Source organism: Ciconia boyciana, chromosome 24 (genome assembly GCF_034638445.1).
Source record: "Ciconia boyciana chromosome 24, ASM3463844v1, whole genome shotgun sequence".
NCBI lineage: Eukaryota > Metazoa > Chordata > Aves > Ciconiiformes > Ciconiidae > Ciconia > Ciconia boyciana.
Genome location: NC_132957.1, coordinates 2,595,045 through 2,617,450, shown reverse-complemented (window position 1 = coordinate 2,617,450; position 22,406 = coordinate 2,595,045). Strand labels below are relative to the sequence as shown.

The 22,406-nt window shown below is 56.5% G+C and overlaps 1 protein-coding gene across 3 annotated transcripts; it reads left to right on the top strand.

The window, feature by feature from the left end:
- Positions 1 to 692: 692 nt before the first annotated feature.
- On the top strand, positions 693 to 22,257 carry ZBTB7A (zinc finger and BTB domain containing 7A). Of its 3 annotated transcripts, none has more exons than XM_072845157.1 (3): positions 693 to 827; positions 15,734 to 16,941; positions 20,261 to 22,257. In XM_072845157.1, exons 2-3 carry the CDS (start codon positions 15,749 to 15,751, stop codon positions 20,712 to 20,714), a joined length of 1,647 nt encoding a protein of 548 aa, XP_072701258.1. In that variant the 5' UTR covers positions 693 to 827; positions 15,734 to 15,748; the 3' UTR covers positions 20,715 to 22,257. The 3 variants fall into 3 exon arrangements, with proteins under 3 accessions (XP_072701258.1, XP_072701259.1, XP_072701260.1); XM_072845158.1 differs by lacking the exon at positions 693 to 827 and adding an exon at positions 1,729 to 2,249; XM_072845159.1 differs by lacking the exon at positions 693 to 827 and adding an exon at positions 2,398 to 2,697.
- The last annotated feature ends 149 nt before the right edge of the window (positions 22,258 to 22,406 follow it).

Below are 22,406 nucleotides of genomic sequence, written 5' to 3'. Positions count from 1 at the left end.
TCCCAGCCCACCGCTGACCTTGGGCAGGGCTTTGCTTCGTGTCCCCTTCCCAGCGTGGGGGGGGGGCTCAGGGGACAGTGGGGGATCCTGAGGGACACGGGGGGCGCAGGAGGAGGGGTGACATGCAGGGGGGCTGGGGGCACAGAGAGGGGCCCTGTGGGGTGACATGCGGTGGGCCTGGGGGGGTGGTGGCACGGGTGGGTTTGGGGTTGTGGGGAGGTGCCCTATGGGGTGACACGCGGGGAGGGGGGGGGCGCCAGGGGCGTGGGGAGGTAGCTGATGGGGTGACACATGGTGGTGGTGGGTGACACGGGTGGTTCCGGGAGGTGCCCTATGGGGTGACACGCGGGGGGGGCCGGGGGTGCCCCGTGGGGTGACAGGCGGGGGGGGTGACACGGAGAGGCCCGCGGAGGTGCCCTGCGAGGCGACACGCGGGGGCCGGGGCGGTGACACGGGTGCCGGGGGCGCCAGGAGCGGCCCACGCAGCGCGGGGCGGGGGGTGAGGGGCTGCGGGGGCGCTTAAAGGGGCCCCGCGCCCCCGCCCTCGCCCGCGCGGGGCCCCGCGCTGCGGGGCGCCCCCGGCTGGGAGGCTGCGCCCCGAGGCGGCGGGCGCGGGGGGGCGGCGGGCGGGCGGGGGGGGGGCGGCGCGCGGCCCCTTTAAGAGCGGGGCGGCCCCGGCCGGAGCAGGAAGGAGCCGCATACGGGCCTCGGCGAGCAGCTCCCGCGGGGCGGCCAGAGCCTGCTCCGCCCGCCCGCACGGCTCGGCCCGGCCCGGCTCGGCACGGCGCGGCCCGCACCGCTCGCTCGGACCGCTCGGCCCCCGCCCGGTATGGGGGGGTGTGGGGCCGGCGGGCGGGGTCGGGCCCGGGAGGGGGAGGGGCAGGGAATGGAGGCCCGACCCCCCCCCCTCCCCCCGGGGGCAGCAGTGGGGCTGGAAGGGGTGGGGGAGAGGGGGTCGGGGGTCCGCGGGCCGGGGGCCGGGCCGGGCCGGGCAGCTGCCCGCCCCCCGCCTGCATACGTTGTACTTGGCCGGGCCGTGCTGGGGGGTCGCGGAGGTGGGGGGGGAAGGGCCCTGCGGGGCGGGGGGGGGGGCGGCGCGGGGGCTCCTGGGAGTTGTAGTCCCGCGTCCGCGCCGCCCCGCAGGTGCGAGAGGCCGCGCGGACTACGTTTCCCGGCTTGCCCCGCGCGCGCGGCGAGTGGGAGGCGTGTTGATGGGCAGCGGGCGGGGCCAATCGGGGCGCGCCCTCCGCCCCGCGCGCCCGCCCGCCGCTGCTCGGCCCAATGGCGGGCGGCGCGCGGGGTGCGGGGTGGCCGAGGACAGGCGCGGCGGGGCCTGCGCTGCCTCCCCGGGCGGGCCTGCGCCCCCCGCCCCGGCCCCGGCGCGGCCCGGCCCGGCCCGGCCTTCTCTGCCCTGCCCGAGGGAGCCCGGGCGGCGGCCGCGGGGCCGGGACCTCGCCTGGGCGCCCCCCGCCCCCTCCCCCGCCCGGCCTCCATTGGCGGCGGCCCGCCCGGGGGAAGGGGTGGGGTCGTGGCGCCCGGCCAAGGCTCCCTGTGGGCCCCGCCGCCAGCGGCCCGCGGGGGGGCGGCTCGGCTCGGCCCGGCCCGGCCCGGCGGGGGGGTGGGGGCCGGCTGCTGGGTGGGGTCCCCCGGGGCGTGCGTCCTGCCAGCCCGGCCGCGGCTGGGCCGACCCGTGCGGGGGCGCCGGGCCGGGCCGGGCCGCTCCCTCCCTGCGTTCCCCGCCGGGGCTCCCCCTCCTGTCCCCGAGCACCCCAAGGTCGTCACCGCGGGGAGCCGGCCTGGGGAAGGCAGGCCCGGCCTGCCGGCTCTCCCTGGCTTCGTTCCGTGGGGTTCCCCCTCCCCCCCACCTTCCTTATCTCCCCCCGGCCGGCTCTGCAGCCACCCCCTTGCGCGGAGGGGGGAGAGGGCGGTCGGGCAGCCGGCGGCGGTTCGCAGTGATAATCCCCCCCCCACCTCGGTGGTTGGGGCCCTGAAAGCCGTCGGCTGGGCCCTGCGTAGAGGGCTGCCCTGGGAGAGCCGTGCGGGATAAGCCTCTCTGCCCACCGCTGGACCTGCGCAGCAGTGAAGGCCGGCGAGCTGCTGCGGAGGTTGACATGAGGGGCAGCATCCCTCGCTCACAGCAAAGGGGAGGCCTCTCTGCTCGGCCAGGCTTGTGACGCTGCCTTGTCTTCACCGTCCCCCATCTCGAGGCTCTCGAGTTTGAGGCAGCGGGTCGGGAATCGAGCCTTCAGGTATCCAAAGCTCCCGTGCTGAGCTCCCGAGGTAGAGCTGAAGGTTACCGCCGGCTTCCCCAGGAATGCTGCGTTTGCAAGGCCGATGGCGGGAGACAAAGTCACGGGCAGATTGTTGCGGTGACCGTCGTCCGAAACTGGAGGCGAGCTGGTTGCTGCCTGGGGAAAGGGCTTTGTCGCTTGCGTTGTTTCAGTAGTGCGGGAAAAGGCCTCGGACCCGCGCGTGGAGCGGGACTCCCGGCACCTGGGGCTTCCTCTTACCAGAACTTTTAAATCCCGGCGTTCGTATGTTGAAAGCGACAGTTCCTGTTGTGCGCCGGCAAGCGATGTGACTGCTCGTACCTCATGTGGCTCTCCCGTGTCCTCAGCCAGCCTCCTGGAGACCCTCCTGCTCGCAGGGCAGCAGGAGGCTGGGCAGCAAAAGTTTCTCTCGGCTCAAGGACTCTTGGTAAGAGTTTGCTGCTGGTCTAAGTTCAAGATTAGCCATGTTCCCCATGCTGTTAATTGTCTTGGCTATCGAAACCATAACTTATATAATATAAGTACTTTATAGACATGGGTAGAGAAGGTCTCTGCCTGGAAGAATTTACAACCTAATGAGGGTTGAAGTTGTGTGCAGTGTAGCAGCGGAGCTAAAAGGTCATCCTGTCACTTGAAAAAGTGTTGGATTTGTTTTTGTTTTTTTTTTTTAAGGAAATGTTTTATTTTTGAATGTTTCTGCTGGTCCTGGTTGGAAATTGCAGTATGTGGGCACTTCTGGAGCCTGATCAGGAAGAGACGGGCTGGCTTAATTCTGATGGTTTGCTGCAGATGTTGTATTTAAACAACTTTAAAAAAAAAAAAAAAGAGAGCAAGAGAGACGGAGAGAAACAGAGCAGTTTATTAGAGAGGAGCCATTCTTGTTTAATATTCATTCTGGCCCCTGTTTAGGCTTGTTCTGGTGAAAGAGGGAGTGAAGAGGCGCAACCCAAACATGGGTGAGATGGTGGGATTTTTCCACCGAGCTTTAATTGCGTTAGTAACTCGGGAGAGTTTTGCAAGGCATGAGCTCTTAATAAATTTAGGGGTGAACGAAAGTAGTTCTTCACTTTCTGCTGATCCGCAACTCTTCTTATGCCTTTATTTTTTATTTATTTATTTATTTTTTGCTCGTATACGCATCTTGTCGCATTGTGGTAGCGGGTCCGATGATGATCTTTAGCCGTATCGTGGCATTAATAAGGAGCTCTGCTTTGTAGAGGTGCTGGGCCAGCCGTGGCTGGGTGGAATTAATTTGGCGTGGTGAGTGCGGTGGGTTCACTTTGTGTTTTGTGACTTTTAGAGCAGAATTGAAAATCACAGTTGTTTTCCCGGCACGAGAATCTGGATGTCGGCATGGGACGCAAATCGGGGAAGAAATTTATGCATATATCAAGGCGCTGCAATGGTTTGGTTGCGCTGCCTGTCTTACTCGAGACCTCGTTTGGCGGATAAAGTGCTGTCTGAGTGCTGGGTTTGAACTCTGCAGAATCGAGTCCCCTGCAGGTGTTCAACCTAAAAATTGGGGGAGACCTGTGAAATTCCTGGTCTGTGTTTGAGACAGAGCCTAAATGCTTGAGAACTGTGGTTTAATCTTGATGAAAACTGACACTTGAGGTTTTTTTCCCAGTCTCAGGATGCTGTGTTTATTGAAAGAGAAGACTTCTGTGGCGAACAATTAGAATCCTACTCGTTATCTTGCATAGTCAAAGCAATAAACAGTTGCTCTTAACTATGCTCTCAACCAGCCCTTAACCTCAAATTTGAAGAGACTGGTTTCAATCTGTAATTAAAAGCCTTTTGACGAGCAAACTCGGGGAAAGGGAGAAAGACAGTCAGTCTCTAGGATGAAGAGAAGTGTTTGTACCCAATCCCATAACCCTTTGATCCAAACTGGTGCGTGTTTGTGTTCGGTGCCGCTTCCCGAGCGGCGTGAGCCGATTAGCCGTGTGTCCGTCCCGATACCTGTGCCTGGAGCATCCCTCTGGTCCTGGAGGAGCTCCGGTAGGACGTCAGAGCAGGAGTAAATGAGGTCAGACAAGTGTCGGGATCCTCTGCAAGTATCCAGGGACGATTGTTTCTTGCCCAGCTCCCTGGCCGTATCGTCTTCCCTCTGCGCATAGTTTCAGTTTCCCTGCCTCCCCGGTGTCTGTAGCAGAGTCCGGGCATGACTTCCACGGTGCAAACGGAGCAAAAGTCGTTCTGTGTCTCAAATCGCAGTGGGGCTCCTTCGCCCCCGGAGACCCGGCTGTTTGAGGGACTCATAAATCTTCCTGCGAGATTTCGGGCAGCAGCCCTGGGCTGCAGGTTGAAGGAAACTATAGGGATCAGCGTCCTCTCTTAATGTGACAAGGTGCGAGAAACTGGAAACTGGTGCGAGCTGCCCCGTGGCTGCAGGTGGGAGCCAAGGCCACGTCGGTGAGAGGAGCCGCAGATCCCCTGGCAATCAGCGGCTTTCCGACGCCGTTGCTTTGCCGACCCCTTGAAAAATGTGTACAGCCGGACTGTCAGGACCGCGATCTCCCTGACGACAGCCTTGCTGTCTCAAATACTTTTCGCCGATCTCTTCGAAGCCGTGTGCAGATCTGTGTGCCCTCCCAGGGTGCAGGGGCCCGGGCAGAAACGCACGGTGCTGGCGCTTGCTGGGGGGTTTCTTTGCCTGTGGACGATTAGCACCTTCGGGACCGTTTTCCTCCTGCTTTCCACCCCTGCAGTTCTGTAATGCCCAACTGAAACTGCGTGAGATCCTCTCCCTGCTGTGGGAAGGACTGCTGCCCTGCTTTTTTTCACAGCAGAGGATGCTCCCAAGCATCCCAGCAGTCCCAGCGCTGTGTTTTAACTCCCTCTTGCCTGCTGTTAAACTGCAGTTGTGCTCCCTATTTCCTTCCTGGTTCGTGCACCTACTTATTTCCCACTGGCAAACTGGAAACCAGTAAGTAGATTTCTTTTTTTTTTTTTTTCCCCTTTTTTTCTTTTTGTTTGCTTGAATGCCTACCCAATGCAGAGCTGGGCAAGCATCGAAGGTAGGCTTGTAGCTACAGGTTGCTGCTCTCTAGTTACTCGGAGCCTCTTGCCCCAACAGGCAGAGTACATGCGGTACCGGTTCAGCGTTCCCTCCCTTCATCCCTGTGCTGCCCGGTCGTGCGCCGAGAAGGGAAGGGAAAGAGCTTCATGGCAGGACAGCATTGCTGGGGATGAAGCGCGTGGCATGCTTGCTCTCGGGATTCACTTTTGCACGTCGCGTGGAGTCGAGAATGGCGAGACGAGCTGTCTGTTTATCCACAAATTAGGAATTACATAAGGGAATGCCCTGCCCGGTATGCTCTGCTTTATCAGTAAACTCCAATCTTACGCTTTTTTTTTTCCTTTTTTTTTCTTCCCCCTTCCTGGTGTGGAAAAGACGACTAGTCTTCGAGGTGCCATTTGAGGCAATTGATTTAATGCTAGACTTCTGACATCGAATGCTGAAGACAGGGGGAGCGGGGCAGGAAACGTCAGGCTTGTCGGAGGGGGAGGACGTGGAGGCTGCAAAGGGGAACCTGTGTTATGGCTGCGGGGTTGGAGAGGGACGGGTTGATTTTGGGGCTCAGGGGGAGCTGGGCTGGAGAGCCGGGCATGCAGGGAACAGGTCAGGAAACGGATGGGTGCTGGGGGAGCTGCGGGAATGGGGGGACTGGGGATTTGAGCAGTTCTTACGGTTTTCTTGGGTTTAGGAGACGGAGAGAAGCTGCAACAGGGGAGGGGGAATGGGGTGCGAAGGGGGCAGATGCCGTCGGCCTTTCTCAGGGAAAATGCTGGTGGTGACTTGGGAGCGCAGGATTTGGCCTCTTGCTGGTCTGCAGTCATGCCTGGTCTCTGAAGGGGAGGAGGGTGTAAAAATATGACCTGCAGAAGCTCTTGTCTTCAGCCTTGAGCGGCCGGGACGTGCCGGTGGCCCCGCAGCCCCCGCTCAGCCCTCATGCTTTGCTGAGCAGTGGGTTAATGCTGGCGGCGGCTTCGTTTCTTCATGACGAGTCTTCAGTCGCTCCCTTTGGCGAAGGGGCCGAATGTTGCCTTTTTGAAATATTGGCAGCTTATTTCTGTGTGGATCTCGGTGCCTCCAGGCTTACGGGGCTTTCGAGTTGGAAAAGAAACATTCCCTTTCCGTACACACTCTGCTCCTAGGCAAGGGCTGGTCCTTTAGCCAGGATTGAAACACACAGTTTCATGTTTTGTGTTTGGTTTTGTTTTTTTTTTTCCCCTTTGCGTGTAACTTCTGAGGCTTTCTAAAGTATTTAGGAGAACTAGGGGCTGAATAGCAAGGGCTTGGTATTCTGCAGGATCTCCCAAAAACCCCGCCATGGTTTTGCAGGGAGCTGCTCTGTCGCTGTACGGCAACAGCAGAGCTATGTGGGAGAAAACCCGTCGGAGGGCTGCGGCAACAGGCGTGTGGGCACACTTGGGCTTGGCTTTTGAAGAGTTTGTTTCAGGAGCATAACAAGCAGCTTCCATTAACGCAAGGGCGGCCGGCCTTCCCGGCCCCGTAAACCATGCTGGGATGTTTTCAGCAGGCTGAGGGCTGTGTGCGTAGGCTGCGGGGCTCAGCTGAGGAGAGGAGCGAGGCCTGGGAGCAATTCGCACACAGCCTTGCTGGAGCGAAGGTGGGTTTGCAGCAGGGTCTGAGGGTTGCTGGGCAGTTCTCAGCCTCCTCGGTGGATGGTGGCTCATTTCTTCTCACTGTGGAGAAATTCCTGTTACCTGATGGCTGTCGGTGCTGCTCAGTGACAGTCCCAGCATGCAGACCTCATGTGATGGACCCAGGACCATCATGTTGAGAAATGCCGAGGCAGAGCAATGATGCCGGTGATGGGGGGCTTCTAGCACAAAAGTAAACCCCTGCACGCACGGAAGTTCGAGGGACACGCAATGGGCCTTGGGTCTGTGACTACACAGGCTTGAACCAAGGCACATTCCTGCTGGATTAAATACGGTCTCTGATGACAAAGGAGAAAATTGGCAAGGAGGTCTGGGTGGAGTAACCAGTTCAAGCTAACCTTGCAACGTAAGAGAAGTTTTAGTACGTCCTGGTTGTTGCTGTCAGTGGTGAAAAGGGCCGTGTGTTGATCCGTCACGGGACGGTTTTGGAGGGGTGGCAGCTCGGGGAGGCTCTGTGCCGTGCCGCGGCTGCCTCTTTCGGATGTGCCGTATCAGGTCTGGCGGAGGCCGGGCCACGGTGCTTCGCCATGTGACGTGGCAGGCGGGAGCAGACCACTGCCGTTTGTCGGGGTCTAAGTTGAGTTCTGGTTTTTGCCGGTAGTTGATGCTGCAGCGGAAACCGAACTTCCCCGTGCGCTGTGCGAGGCTGTGCTGTGCCCTGGAAGGAAATCCCTTCCCAGTTACAGACATCAGTAGGGATCTGCAGTGTCTCAAGAGCGTGATGTTTGGTCATCCCTCGTCTGTTTTCTTAATTGTGGAAGTGAGCTACCAGCATCTTTAGAGGTAGAGCCGCGCTGTCTCTCTTCTCTGTGCGGTGAATGCCATTAGGTTTATGTGAAAGCCCAGGACCTTGTCCTGGGAGACGCAGAGTGCTTCCTCTCCTCCCCAGGCACTCAGGATATGTTGGGAGTGGGCCCTGTGCACTGCTGCAGGTGACTTTCCCTTTGCTGGTTTTGGTTTAATTCTCCTGGTCAGCAGCAGTAACGCTCTCTGTCTTGTGGTTGTGCTTACAGGTTTGGATCAAAATGTGGAGCCTGAATGGGGGAGGCAAGGAGGGAAACAGGGATGGGATTGCTGAAGGGTCAGTTGGTTGGTCAGACCCTGGGTTTGATGTTAAAGCTGGTAGTTGTGAGCCCTTTCCTCAGCGGCACTTGTGCTTTCGCTGTCCGTGCAACTAGAAAAAAGCCACGTCTGGCATGTCCTTTCTCTTCCAGACCAACATGTGAAAAGCACATAAATCCAAGCAGTTTTGGACAATGAAGAGCAACAAGCCCTTTTCTTCCTGGTGTGCTCCGTAGCAGTGTCCCTAATGATTTCCTCTAGCGTGATGAGGAATCCCAGACCTCTAGCATCTCATTAACAGCACCACGGAGACCAGCTCCACCTGGGTAGTCATTATCTCCCTGCTCCGTCATGGTCACAGCATCTCTTCTGCTGCTTGCTTTGCAAGCTGCCGCTGCCGGCAGGATTCGGGAGCCCAGTTCCAGTTGCTCTTGCTCTGGTTCTGGCTTGGCATGAGTGGTCACTGTTACACCACCGAGGTGTCTCGGTGAAGTTCTCCTTCACTTCTTCCCACTGCTGACGCAGTGGTAAGGGCTGGGGCGGGGCGAGGGCAGTTTTGAATACTGAAAAGATTACAAATGGGTATAAAAGACCGATTTAAATTGGTCTCTTGGGGATACCTTCAATCAGCCGCCACGGTTTGCCTGAGGTAGCAGGGAGGTTGCTGAATTACCCCCAAAACCTGTCTGTCCAGGAGCTGCTAGGCGATGTGTCACCTTGATGAGAGGCTTGGTGGTCGTCCCTTTACAGCTCGGTTCGATATCCGAGCTGAAAAGCTGGTGTAACGTGGGCTTGGGACTTCTTCATCCGAATTCTTCAATGCAGCTCTTCCAGCCCAATTTAGATGCTCTGCCAAATATATCAGACCTATGCAGGCTCCTCTGAATGAGCACAGGATGCAGCCGTTCCTGAGCGAGGAAATGGCTGGCTGGCTGGGGGAGGGTTGTCCTTGCTCCACTGGCTCTGCAGATCTGCCCCTTTTGGCCAGCCCGAGGAGAGGAGAGCACCGCGGCGAAGCCAGCTCTTGGCACCGCTCCTACCTCGGAGGTGCTCTGCTGTGGGTGGGGTTTATTATTATTTTATTTTTTGTTTAATACGAAAGAAAATCAAGGTTCTTTATTACTTGTGGTCATTAAAGTTCCCATGATGCTCATTGAGCGTCTGAGGGGCGTTGAATTCCAGTGCTCCATCCAAACTTCAATGGGAGCAATTACCAGATATTCTTCCTACCAGAGTTCCCTTGGCAGCGGTAGCAGGATGTGGGATTCTCCTTTCCTGTCTGAACTTCTCTGCTGCTAAATCGTTGTGTGTCCTGCCCCAGAGATTGTTGTTTCTGTAGTGTATTAGGTGTTTCTTCCCTCTCGATATATGGCTCGTTAAAGTGCTTTGGCTCTTCTAAGATGAGGGATGTGGTGTTGATCCGTGCTGAAGAATCGGTGATTGGTGGATCTGCGGGTTTTTGGGTGGATTTCCTTTTACCTAGGGCAGCTGCTTGGTATGAAACAGTCCTAGAACGAGGGTTGACTCTGTGCTGGAGCTTCCTACGCTGCCCAGGCATATGTTTCTAGACAGTAGGAAGAGGCAAACCTCCCTGGCAGGTCAGACCTGGCAGCGGCAAGGAAAGCCCCAGCTGTTTTGCTTACCTGATAGTGGTGCGAGTTCATCGAGTTGGACTGAAATGAAGGATGGTTACTGTAACCGGGGAGCTTGGGCTACCTTGTTGGATATTGTGATAGCATCTCAGTTGTTTTTCCACTTCACGTTAAATTTGAGATATTGAAGTGGGATGCTCGGAAAGCTCTGGTCTTTGGAAGGATCAGAACAAAACAACTACCCTGCTTTGAGGCACCAGGGGAGCGGTGGTTTGGTCTGGTTGTGTGATCAGGAGCCCGGTGCCTGTTTGGGAGCCGACTGAATCCTCACGATGTGGTCAATCTCATTCCTTTGATGAGTCTTTATGTTGTGAATCCAGTGATTAGAGCTGCGGTAAGAGACCCTGCACTGAGAGCTGTGGCAGAGGCGTTGGGGAATAAGATGCTTCCCAGAGCCAGTGCCTTCAGATGGGGATTTGTAGGGGGCTGGAGGGGATGCCCGTTTGCAGAAAACAGAGCCATATTGTCCTCAGAGAGGCCACAGTTATTTGCAGGATGCTCGTTCTGCTCTGATCTCTTCACTTCAATAGCTGCATGATCTTGGTCATGCCATATGTGTCCTCTGGTGCTTTACCCCAGATGCGATGTCCAGTCAAGATAGAAGAGAGCTTGAATTCACTCTTTTTGCCGTTGAAGACTCAAGTACCTGCTAAACACAAAAGATTTCTTCCCGTTGCGTTATCGAAATGGCGAGGATTTAGATTTAAAAAGAAGAGTCAGCGTGCTTTTATTTTATCTTAACTTTTTCAAACAGCGCAGCTTGTTTCTGTTGATGTGCAGGGTCTTCCTCTCGAGAACATGCATCTGTTTTGCAGGTCCACATAATTCGGATAGTTTGGCACTAAACTGCCGACAGCGCATTCCTTTTAGAGAGCAGTTGAATTTTAATGGCACCGTAGAGTGGTTGAAATAGTGACTTCTCCCAAGCGGCAAAACGCCCTCCTTCATTTCCTCCTGCCTACCATCTTCCCACCTTTTTGGCTTTATGCTGCTGCGTGCTAGGTGTGTTTCCCGAGGCCTCTGCATAGTTTAGGGTGGATCCTGGGCAGAGGGAGACCTGCTTGGGCTTGTCCTTGGGATGTTGCAGAGCTTGGTGTCAGCAGAGATGATGGCTCATGCTCCAAGTGGCTGGAGAGCTGCGTTTTATCTCAAGGGATCCAGGCTTGCAGATGTGTCCATGCAGCTGGAAGGGGGGAACTGGCATGATCGCTCCCTAAATATAAAGTGAAGAGACAAGGACTTGCATTGTGTGACCTATAATTGGGGTGAGCTATTCATAGGGAAAAAATGCCCGTTTCTGCAGTCAGTGGTGAGTGAAGGCTAGGATAATGTTTGGGCCTTGGGCAGCAAACCACTGACTTTTTTTTTTTTTTTAGTAGCAACATTATTTTAATAATTCTTTTCTAGCACACAGCAGCGCTGCTGCAAAGTCTGCCCTGACGCTCTCATATGTGCATTTCCTCTAAGAAACCGGGTATAACAACTTGTGATTTCCATTCCTTGGGTACCTTGAACCTGCAAGAGGCCAAATAACCACGTGCCGTAGCCCAAAACGCAGTTATTCCCGGGAAACCTTGCACTGTGGATTGTAGCAGTGCCCTAAAGCCATTTCGCCTCGTGCTCGGTGGAAAAGGCAATGATAATTTTCCCTTTCTGCCCGGAGCGGGTACGTAGCGTTGCTCAAGCTTCTCATCTGTGCTGCTGGAGTGGGTGGCACCTCTGCGGGAGAGGAGAGCCCTGCCTTTGTAAAGTGATTTGGGATCTTTTCCGGATGAAGAGCACATTGACAACATTCGCTGTTACTGGCTAGCCAGATGTGGCTTAGCTCTTTTGCCTGATACCTGCATATTTTAGAGCCCTTCGAAGCTGCTCAGGTTCCTCTCTTTACCCAGCTAAATTTTAAAGCAATGCAAAGAAGCAAAAGGAAAAAAAAAAAAAACCCAAACAACCCCACTGAGGTTATGTGGAAAACTAGTAATTAAGCAGTGTTTTGTCAGCACTTCTGGTTGTGATCCCATCTTAATGTGGTCGTCTCATTTGAATGTAAATGTCAAATTCCAGAACTCCTGTAGGAAAGCGATTGGGTGACATCCCGCTGGACTCGAGGTGAGTAAAGTGCAAGCTCAGGGGTTTCGGTTAACGCTCTGTTCTGCTCTTTTGCAGTTTGTCTGGTAGGTCTGAAAGCGAGTTGATAACTTGAGCTTAAGAAAATAACCTCTTAGTGCTGAGGAGCAGCGTCGAGCTGCAGTCGGCCTCGGCGCAAAACCAGTCAGATGTGGAACAGCTGAGATTGCTGCGAGCAGCGTCTTGGGGAGGCGGAGGGCTTCCCTCGCTCACAAGGTGTTCAGCAGCACTTCTCGCACCAAAAAATGACATTTTTTCCTGCCTGGAATCGGCCTGTGTTTGTGTCAGGCTGACCTGGACAGCCAGGGATAGCCGAAGCTCGGTTGCGTTGGTATTTTGGAAATGCAGAGCGGGCTCAGCACCGATGAAAGCAGAGTTAGCTGAGTAGTTAGGGATGTGCGTCGTGTTACGACAGGTTTGTAAATAAATTTGAGAGCTCTGGTATTGTTGTAAACGCTCTCTTTCGAATGGACCATATTTTAAGTTGACGGTGCCCCCTCAGCTGCTACGAGTTACATGTGAGGGCGATTTCCTGACTTCTCAAACGCAGCCTCTTTGGGGTGAAATGTGGCATCTTTGCAGCCCTGTAGAGACGCGCAGTCTGGGACAACAAGTGTATAATGCCTTTTCGGCGGTCGGGGGGTGTCGAGAGAGAAAAGAGCTGCCTGGGAAATTTAGGTCAGTAGTTGAATCTCCCCCTTGGTGGCCCATTCAGACCTTATTCTTGCCAAGGAGGGGACTAGCTGGCGGTCGCGCCAGCGGCTTTTGTCACTTGTCACCTGGCCGTCAGGAACTCCTTTCCAAGCGGATTTCACCCAACCCACCGACACGGCGTTGTGCCCTGTGCCTGCTCCTGGTGGGGTGGGTTTTTTTGAACCTGTAAAGGTTGGAAGGCTCCATCTCTTGTTACTAATCCCCTGAGCCACCCAGCTCTGCGCAGGCTTTAATACCCTGGCTGTTCAGCCCCCTGAAAAGGGAACGGGGTCTGATTTTTAGGGGATGGGCGGCAGTGCTCGGGGAAGGAGCCTGGTGGTCTCTGGCTGTGGCCGTTCCTGGGGGACTCGGGGCAGCCCGTTTGCCCCTCGATGTTCTCGGCCACTGCAGATGAGGGACACAAAGGGCGTGTTGTGCGAGGAGAATGAGTTGCAAAGTTGTACAACTTTCCATGCCAGCCCTCGGCAGTCTCATGACCCTGCAGCCGTTCCCACACTGTCCGGCTGATTGTCCCGGCCCCCTGACCGGGGGGGGGGGCGGCTGGCCTTGCCTGCACGGCCTGACTCGCTCCCCCAGGCCCCCTCGGTCCCCAGAGCCGGGCACTGCAGCCCACAAAGCCCGGTTGTGTGGGTGACGAAGCTTGGCTGCCCAGAAGACTGTTGCCTGAAGCTTCAAAATGTTTCACGCAGCTCAAATTCTCTTTGGGGGGTGGGGGGGAAGCTTTGTAAAGATCTAATCTAGAGGGGCACGGGTGGGGGGAAAGGCTCTAATGTCATTTCCAGGGCCAGGAGGCACTGGGGGGTGGGCAGAGGTATCAGACCTGCTTTTCTGGGGAGCCGTGGGCCGTGGTGGTGGCTCAGATCAGGGGGTTTCAGGGAGCTCTGGGGCTGCCCTGGTGGGAATGGGGCAAGCGACGCTGAGGCAGCGGAGGCCTCCCCTGCTGTAGCCCAGCCGCTCGGGAGGGTCCCTTGGACCCCCTGGGGATGCAGAGATGCGGTGACCTTGCCCAAGGTCACACCTGAAGCCGGTGCCCAAATTCGGAGCCGTGCTGGCTTTCCTGGTCCCCACGCTGCGCTCAGCCATCAAACAGCCTTTTCCTCCCTAGCAAGGACCTCTTATTTTAAAAAAAACCTGTGAAATACGGCTTCAGGTTCAAATCCTGCCACTGCGGGAGCCCCGGCGGCAGCTCTGGAGTTGGTGCCCTTGCTCCCGACATCTCGGGAAGCCGTCTTGCTTTGGTGCTTGGTCTTCATGACAGGACTTGCACCGGCTGCCCTGTGCATCCAGCCCAGCTCCTCTGGTTCTTCCCTCCCGCCCTGACCCCCCCATCACATTTGTGTGATGAGCTTAAGGCTGGTTTATGTGTTACTGTTTAATATTGAGGGGTTTGCTTCAGACTGGTGTTTCACAGACTCAGAACTGCCTTCTCCTGCGTTTTCTTTGTATAAAACAAGAAGGTGCAGAAATGCTTTTTTTTTTTTTTTCCCTCGGATTAATGAAGTTTCTTCAAAATAAGAAAATATGAAGAAGTACTGAGAAATCTGCTAGCAAGCCCAGAATGGGGGTGGGAGGGGGTGTGTACGTGTCGGGAAGCAAACGTTGTTTTGCAACCTGGTTGCTAGATCCCCATGCTATAACGCGGTGCTCAGAGTTGCTTCCTGTATAATTACTTCTGTTCTGGATGTGCTCCTGACTCATCCGTCCCCCCCGTCATGTGGGGCAGGCCACTTCCCGCTGTGCCTCAGTTTCCCCATCTGTAAACTGGGGACTTTGATACTTAGCGCTTGTGCCAAGGTATTTTATGAACCAAATTATTTGTGTGTGGATATACTGCTGGTTGTGTTAGCTCCTAATGATCCAGTGCTTGGAGTGAGGGGAGCAAATATATTGATTTATAGGCAGACAGCATCTCTGCTGCAAGGAGTAGAGGGGTTTACTGCTTGAGACAGAGAGGAGGGAAACATTATTCCCGATTTAGACATCAGAAGGCTGGGCCTGGGGGAAGTTAAGGAGCTCGTTCAGGGCAGGCAGCGGGGTGAAGCTGCCAGGTTTCGCTCTTGCCTGCGTTTGGCCTTGCCTGGCCAAGCCTGGCCTTGCCTGGCTTGACCTCTCCCGGCGAAGGGGGATCCCTTCCGAACGGAGGCGAGCCGGCACCGGGCTGCTCGGTTCGCTCTGGCTTTTTCAGCCTTTGAAGAGAGGATGTATTTAAAGTCAAGTGGATCCGTTTCTGCCATGCTAGCGCATCAGGAGTGACTGCCTTATTTATTTATCTTTTTCCAAACAAACCCTCGGCATCAGAAAGAACTGCTGCTTCTGCTGAAGCCTTTCTGAGATGCCGGGGGCTGGTGCCAGGGCTGCTGCTGGTGCTTCGTGAGACCAGTCTCCTTTCCTCTCCAGCCACCGCCGAGGCTCCCATTCCTGGGGAAGGTGGAGCGAGTGCCTTGGGTTTAAGTGTTTAAGCTTGGCTCTTTGTAAAACGCCCTTTGCAGCAGGCTGGGGTGGTTGGTGCTCCCCTGTTCCTGCACACCAGTGCCCTCGAGCGCTGAGCTTGCTGCTGTGTCCTTTCCAAAGGATGCTCGCTGCCAGCACCCTGCCCGCATCTCTCTAAGCGTGTCTGCAGACCCTGGGAGCCCAGGGACGAGCGATGGGAACGGTTTTCCTGGTGATTATGTGATTGTATCAGGAGTTTGGTTAGGCAGAGCGAGGCTGAACGAGCAGGGGCCCTTTCCAGTAGAAGTGGTGGGATTGGGAAATACTCCCAGAGGTGGACTGGTGGGGCTCAAGCCACTCCAGCCCAACGCCAGCCATGCCTGCCAGCTTGATCCAGATGCTGTCTGGCTGTATTAACCCTGGTCCTTGCCAAGGCTTGCTAGCTCTGGCCCAGATCCGTGCTAATTCAGCTGTTCTTCCAGACTCTGAGAGCACCTGGGCTGCGTTTCTCCTCCTCCTTCCCAGAGTGAAGGTAAGCACGGGTCCGTCCTCACCTGCTGATGGAGGCATGTCTTAAATGCCGGGCAGGACGGTGGACTTGACGGTGATGTGGAGAAGCGTGGAGGGTACGCAAGCCGCTAGCTAGTGCTTGCCGCAGAGCACGCTGGCGTTGGCGGACAGGTACCTGCCAATGGGCAGCTCTGCGTTGGGAGTTTGCCCACGCGAAGCCGATGCCTCCAAGCAGCCGAGGCCCCTGTGACTCACTGCGCTTTCCTTCTTCTCTCATAGCCTTTTGCATCGAAGATGGCGGGTGGCGTGGACGGCCCCATAGGGATCCCGTTCCCTGATCACAGCAGCGACATCCTCAGCAGTCTGAATGAGCAGAGAAACAACGGGCTGTTGTGCGACGTGGTCATCTTGGTGGAAGGCCAGGAGTTCCCCACCCACCGCTCCGTCCTGGCGGCATGCAGCCAGTACTTCAAGAAGCTCTTCACCTCAGGGTTAGTGGTGGACCAGCAAAACGTGTATGAGATAGACTTTGTGAGTGCGGACGCCTTGTCGGCTCTGCTGGAGTTCGCTTACACCGCGACCCTTACTGTCAGCACTTCAAATGTCAATGACATCCTCAATGCCGCCACACTGCTGGAGATCCCGGCGGTAAGGGATGTTTGCACGGATCTCCTGGACAGGAAGATTCTGGCCAAAAATGACCAGATGGATACAGTAGATCAAATTGATCAAAGGAACCATCTCAGAGCAAAAGAGTACCTGGAGTTCTTCCAGAGCAACCCTGTTAATGGCCACCAAGGCAGCTTTCCGTGGACCAACCCAGAGTTGAGAGACCTTCAGAGACTGAACTTCCGAGGCCAAGAGGAGGAGGAGGAGCCGGACTGCAATGGCATAGACTTCTACTCGCAAGCCCCCCTAAACGAAAGACCAAAGGCGAATGACTGTGATCCTGACAGCAACCCAGCCATGTGGCTGGACAGAGAGGAGGAGGAGGCGGCGGCTCCTGGCTCCTTGTTTTCACCTTCTCAGAACGGACATTACAGCGGCCGTGGCCTGCCCACACCGGGAGAAGAGGAGGGGACCCCGGGGGGGCCTCTGGACCAGCAGGAAGCCGGCGACTCCCCCAGCTTCATTCCTGCTGGAGCGGAGACGGAGGATGATGCGAGGGAGGTGGATGGCTTGGCTGCCAGCGCCCTGCTGCAGCAAATGATGAATTCTGTGGGGAGACAGCAGCTCGGGGAGGACGACCGAAAGGATGATGATGGGGTCATGGATTATTACTTGAAATATTTCGGCAGTTCAAACGAGAGCGATGTCTACCCATCCTGGTCCCAGAAAGTGGAGAAGAAGATCAGGGCAAAAGCATTCCAAAAGTGCCCCATCTGCGAGAAGGTGATCCAGGGGGCTGGCAAGCTGCCGCGCCACATCCGCACCCACACCGGGGAGAAGCCCTACGAGTGCAACATCTGCAAAGTCCGATTCACCAGGTAAGGAGCGGGCGGACGCTGGAGGAGAGGGGACTGTCACACAAAACTGGCTCCTGGCTTTCCCAGGGGCTGTCGCAGGGCTGGTCTTGTGCAGTTTTATCTTGCCTGCTCAACTAATTTCCATCTTAACAGGCGAGCTGGGTATGAAGGCCAGAGTTTTCCAGAGAGACGAGCAATTTGGGTGTCTGACTCTTGAGATATCTTAAGAGGCTTGTCTTGATAGCCAGAGCCACACTGTCCCGGTGTCCTGAATTGCTGAGCTCTGCTGGAAACCTGGCCAGACCCAGGCTTCTGCAGAGGCCAAATAACTTGGTTTTGATGAAACAGAGCTGCAGCCCTTGGTATTTCCATCGTGGCCGAGGAGCCCGGGGTTGAGGCGAGAGTTGGAGAATCGTTTAGAAAGGGCTCCATGGGGGTGACTGAAGCGCTGGTGGCTGGTAGTTGGGTTGGGAAGAGGCTGAACCCTGAATTGCTCGTGTCCTCTCTCGGTGAGCCATGATGGGCTGAGCGATGGCCGCCCCGAACAACACACAAACGCCGGTGCCTTGGTTCAGCTCCCTGGGGGCGTTCGCCTCGGTGCTGTTTCTAATCAGGGTTCCTCCGCTTCTTCCCTCCGCCATGGGAACGCTGAAGAAAGGGGATATTGTTCGGATTCCTCCGGTTCACTCGAGTCCACGCGTCGCAGCGCCGCCTCCTCTCTGGTCTCTGCGGCTGTGATGGCCGAGCCAGGGCGGGGGTCCCACCCCGGTCCCCCCCTGCCCTGCCGAGGGACCGTGTGGGCTGCCTGGCAGAGGAGCCACCCTGCCTGCTCTCTGCCTGCTGAAATGTTCCCAGCTTCACAAATGCCGACTGTTTTGCTTCCCAGGACCCTCTTCCTTGGGGGGGGGGGGGGGGTCTATAGGGCTGCTCCCTGCTGTGGGCAGCCCATGGACGTGGCGGGTGGCTCTGGTGTGAAGCCGATGGGGCTGGGACGTGGGCAGGAGGCCGTGTCCTGCTCCACGACGCTGCCAGCCCCCTCCCCGTGGCCGCACCCAGCCCCATGTTGGATAGCTGAGGAATGCAGATAATGGTGGGGGCAGGATGCCAGCCCTCTGCCGCTCCCCCAGCACCCGGCCCCGCACGGCTGGGCCCTGCGACACGGCACCTCCCTGCCCCGTGCTGGATCTGCCCCGAGTGTGCCGGGGGCCCCTGGGTGCTGCACACACACCCCTGTGCAGAATCCGCCTGCCGCACCTGAGCGGTCCAAGGTCCTCGTGTGGCCGGGAGCCGGAGGATGCGGAAATGCCGCGGGGTCCCTGGCAGCCGTCGACAGTGGGGGTAGAGGTGAGGGGAGGCATGGCATTTTTGGGAGAGGAGGAGGTCGGTGGGGCAGTGCCACCTCATCGCTTTTCGATCTCGCCTTCCTCCTGTGGGTGTTGGATGGGGACCTGCTCCCTGGGGGCTGCTGGTAGGGCCTGGCACTGCAGAGAACGGGGTGGAAACTCCGTCCTTATCCCAGCCCCTATAAACAAGGCTGTTTCATAACATGCCAGGGCCATGCTATTTTCCAGCCGAAATACATCCCGGAGAAGCCCGGACAGGGAGCTGCCATCAGCCTTGCTGCCCACCAACGCTGGGCCCCATCTTGTGTCTTGCCCCACAGCGTCCGGCTGCTCCTCCTGCTGTGACCCACAGCGGTCACACCGGTTGTGGAAAATCTCCCTTGAGGCTGCTGCCCAAAGTCCCGTCTGGTTTCCAGCTCCCTCTGCCCGTGGCTGGCTCCCCAGGGCTGTGCCAGCCCCGTCCCCCAGCATGGCCTGCCGTGGGGTACGGCAGAGCGTGATAAACTCGAGCTGCCAGCCCAGGTCTCTTCTGTTCCGGGTTGGTTTTGGTGGCAGTGTCAAGGAGTTGCTTTTGCTGCTTCTCCCCCAGCACCTGGGCTGTGCTCGAAGCCTTATCTCCGAGGCTCCCAGTATAAAAAATGGGTGCAAACCTGACCAAGCACTCCGTCATCCTTATTTCCCCCCTGATTTTATTATTCTTTCACATTCCTTCACCGGGCTCTCCTTCCCCATCCTCACCCCATGAGGTGACAGCGCATCGCTTGAAAACAAATCTCTTCCCTGTGCTGTTAAAAATGCCGCATGTCGCAGGAGGCTGGGGAAGCCTGGGCACGGGGAGCCTGCTCAGAGAGAAGCAGTCGCTGCTCTTGAAGGAGCTTTTTGGGTAAAGGCAGGAGGACGAGCCGGGACTGTTTGGCACGGGGTGTTTCCCTGCCACCCCCTTGCTGGGTGGGGACCAGAGCCCGTCGGTTTACGCTGATTTTTGCTCGCTTGTGCTTCCTGGTTCCTCTGCGTTCGCAGGGGGAGGAGTGGCGATGGAGCTCTAATAATCTTCTGTGAAAGAAAGGCAGAGTGATTTTATAAAAATTATAAATATTTATACAATTTTATAAATTATAAAAATTTATTTCAAAAAAGCTGGTTTTGTGTGCTGCTGCATACCACGTTGTTTTAAGCAAAGCCCACCTGCCCAGCCCCTTTGGGAGCTGCGTTAAAACCAGAAGTGGGCACGTCCTTGGCGTTTTGATCCTTCCCTTAAGCTTTAGGACCTCTTGGGTCCTCCTCGTGCTGCCAGAGTTTCCCCCATGGGCGAAGGCAGCGGTGGCTGTGCTGCGACGGGGCGTGCGGGGCTGGGACCTGCCTTTTCCGTACAGGAGAGCAGGGAGGGATGGGGCCGGATCCTCGTGGCGAGAGGCGAGCGGTTCCCTTGCCCTTCGCCCGGGCAGGCGTGGTGCTCCTCGCTGCCTGCGCTGCCCCGCCACGCGCTTCGTGCCTGATTTTTTTTTTTCCTCCAGGAAGAAGCGAGACGCTGCGGCTCACGTGGCCTTGTTGGTCCCCAGCCCGGCTGCCGCAACTGCCCTCCCCTGGCTCTGGCAAGCAGCGGCTGCGGCAGCACGGGCCCTGCCAGGAGCCAGCTAGCCCCGTACTGGGCGATGCTTGGCCCTGTACCGAGCCATGCTCAGCCCCGTATGGATGCTCAGCCCCGTACGGATGCTCGGCCCCGTACCGAGGGATGCTCAGCCCCATACCGGGCGATGCCCGGCCCTGTACGGATGCTCGGCCCCATACTGGGCGATGCTCAGCCCCGTGCCGATGCTCGGCCCCGTACGGATGCTCAGCCCCATACCGGGCGATGTTCAGCCCCGTGCCGATGCTCGGCCCTGTACCGATGCTCGGCCCCATACCGGGCGATGCTTGGCCCCGTAGCAGGTGCGAGGGACAAAGGCAGACCCCCAGGCTGACCTGCCCCCCCTCCCTGTCCTTTCTCTCCCACGCAGGCAGGACAAGCTGAAGGTTCACATGAGGAAACACACAGGGGAGAAGCCGTACTTGTGCCAGCAATGCGGCGCCGCTTTCGCTCACAACTACGACTTGAAGAACCACATGCGCGTCCACACCGGCCTGCGGCCCTACCAGTGCGACAGCTGCTGCAAGACTTTCGTCCGCTCCGACCACTTGCACAGGCACCTTAAAAAAGATGGATGCAACGGTATTCCATCCAGGAGGGGCCGTAAACCCCGGGTGAGAGATGCCGGGGGTCTGCCTACCACCCCTACGGGGAACCCCGAAGATGGAAGTTTTCAAGCTGGTGGGGAGAGTCAAGAATCAGAGGACACCCTGCAGGGGAACGGCCAGGAGCAGCAGCACTTTGAGGATAATTCAAATAATGAAGCATCAGGATTGAATGTAGCAGGAGGGTCGGCTGAGGGTAACACGCAAGGACTCTCCTAAACCAAAAAACAAAGTGTCACAAAATCTAGTTAGTACTTTTCCTCCGATTTTTCTCTTTAAAGATGTTTCTCTCCCTTTTTTTAAAAAAAAAACAGAAAAAAATATATATATATATTATGTTTCCAATCTTCCCATCGTAAGCAGGGCTCCCCCGAGGATCCCTCAGTAGCCAAGGACCTTTTCTTGGAAAGGCAGATGCTAGGAAGCGCGGGGTGGGGATGGAAAGCGGCTCTGTCACATGGAAAAGAGCTTCCATGTAAATCCAAAGCTTTATTTTGTGTCCAAACACATGTTTTAAAAAAAAAAAAAAAAAAACAACAAAAACAAAAAAACCAAACAAAAAAACCTATTTCAGAGAGAGATCTATTTAAGGAAAAAAAAAAAAAAGCAAAAATAGAAAAAAAAAAAGTGGTAGGAGTGGAAGGGCTCTTTCAGGGCGGGCGGTACACGGTGCCTCGGGGGGCCGGGGAGCGGGGCCAGCCTTCCCCCCTCCGCTCTTGGGGAAGTTAAAGCTCCAGCGGCGCGGGATGCTCGGTCGTCGCTGCGTCCCGGGGCAGAGGCGGCTCCTGCCAGGGAGGTCGGGGTCGGTTTTTTGGGGTAGGGGGTGTGGGTCCTTCCCACCAGCCCCGGTGCGAAGCCGAATTTGCCAGAGAGAGGAGCCGATGGCAGTGTCTCGGTGTAGGAAATTGCCTAAAATTGCCTAAAATTGCCTAATCATGTGAGTGGACAACCAGGATTGTGCAGGGTTGCTGTCGGCTGCGGGTGTCGGACACCCGGGCCTGGGGACACCCGGGGCTGGGGACACCCGGGGCTGGGGACACCGGCTCAGCCCGAGCCGTGCCCGCGCTGCGGCCAGCGGATAATGCCGGACGAGGGTGCGTCCGTCCCCGTCCCGGGGTGCCAGCTCGTCCCGGGAATGGGCTGAGCCGGATCCGGCACAGCGCGCATCCCACCGGCCCCTTCCCAGCACCCGCTGCCCTGGCAAAATTTGGGGCTGGGGGAGCGGGGGGGCAAACCCTTCCCCCCCCCGGTATATTTTAGGCACTGGGTCAGCGCAGCAGTGTTCCCACACGCCCCGAAAGCGCCTAAAAATGGCAAATTCCTTTTAAAAAAGGTTATTTGAGGTCTCCCTTAAAGGGGCAGGAGGCCTTTGGGCGAGGGGGGAGGTGAGCTGCGGCGGCCCCAGCTCCCCCAGCTCCCCCGGCCCCATTCCCAATATATATATATATATATATAGATGCTCTATGGCTCTAGAGGCGGGTATATAACCCTCGGGGTTAGCAGACGGCGATGAGAAAAGGCACCTTTCAGCTGGTCACCTGTTTTCTAAATGCACATTTTTAAATGACAAAGAGATTTTAAGCCCTTTTATTTTGAAAGCACTTTTTAGATTCTCTTCCTGTTTTGTTTTTCTTTTTTTTGGGTTTTTTTTTTTGTTTTTTTTTTTCCCCCCTTTTGGTGTTTTGTTTTTACTCTCAAAGCAAGAGCAGGTTTGGCCGAATGTATTTTGGAGAGGGAGTGAGAGGGGAGTGTGTGCTGGGGGGGAGGGCTGAGTGGTGGGGGCGGGGGAGAGATGGATGTTTATTTAATGCAGAAAAAGCAATAAAAAATAATAAAAAAAAAACCATGATAAAAAAATAAAAAAAAAAAACACAAACAAAGAAGTCTTAGCACTTTGCGATGGAACGGGTA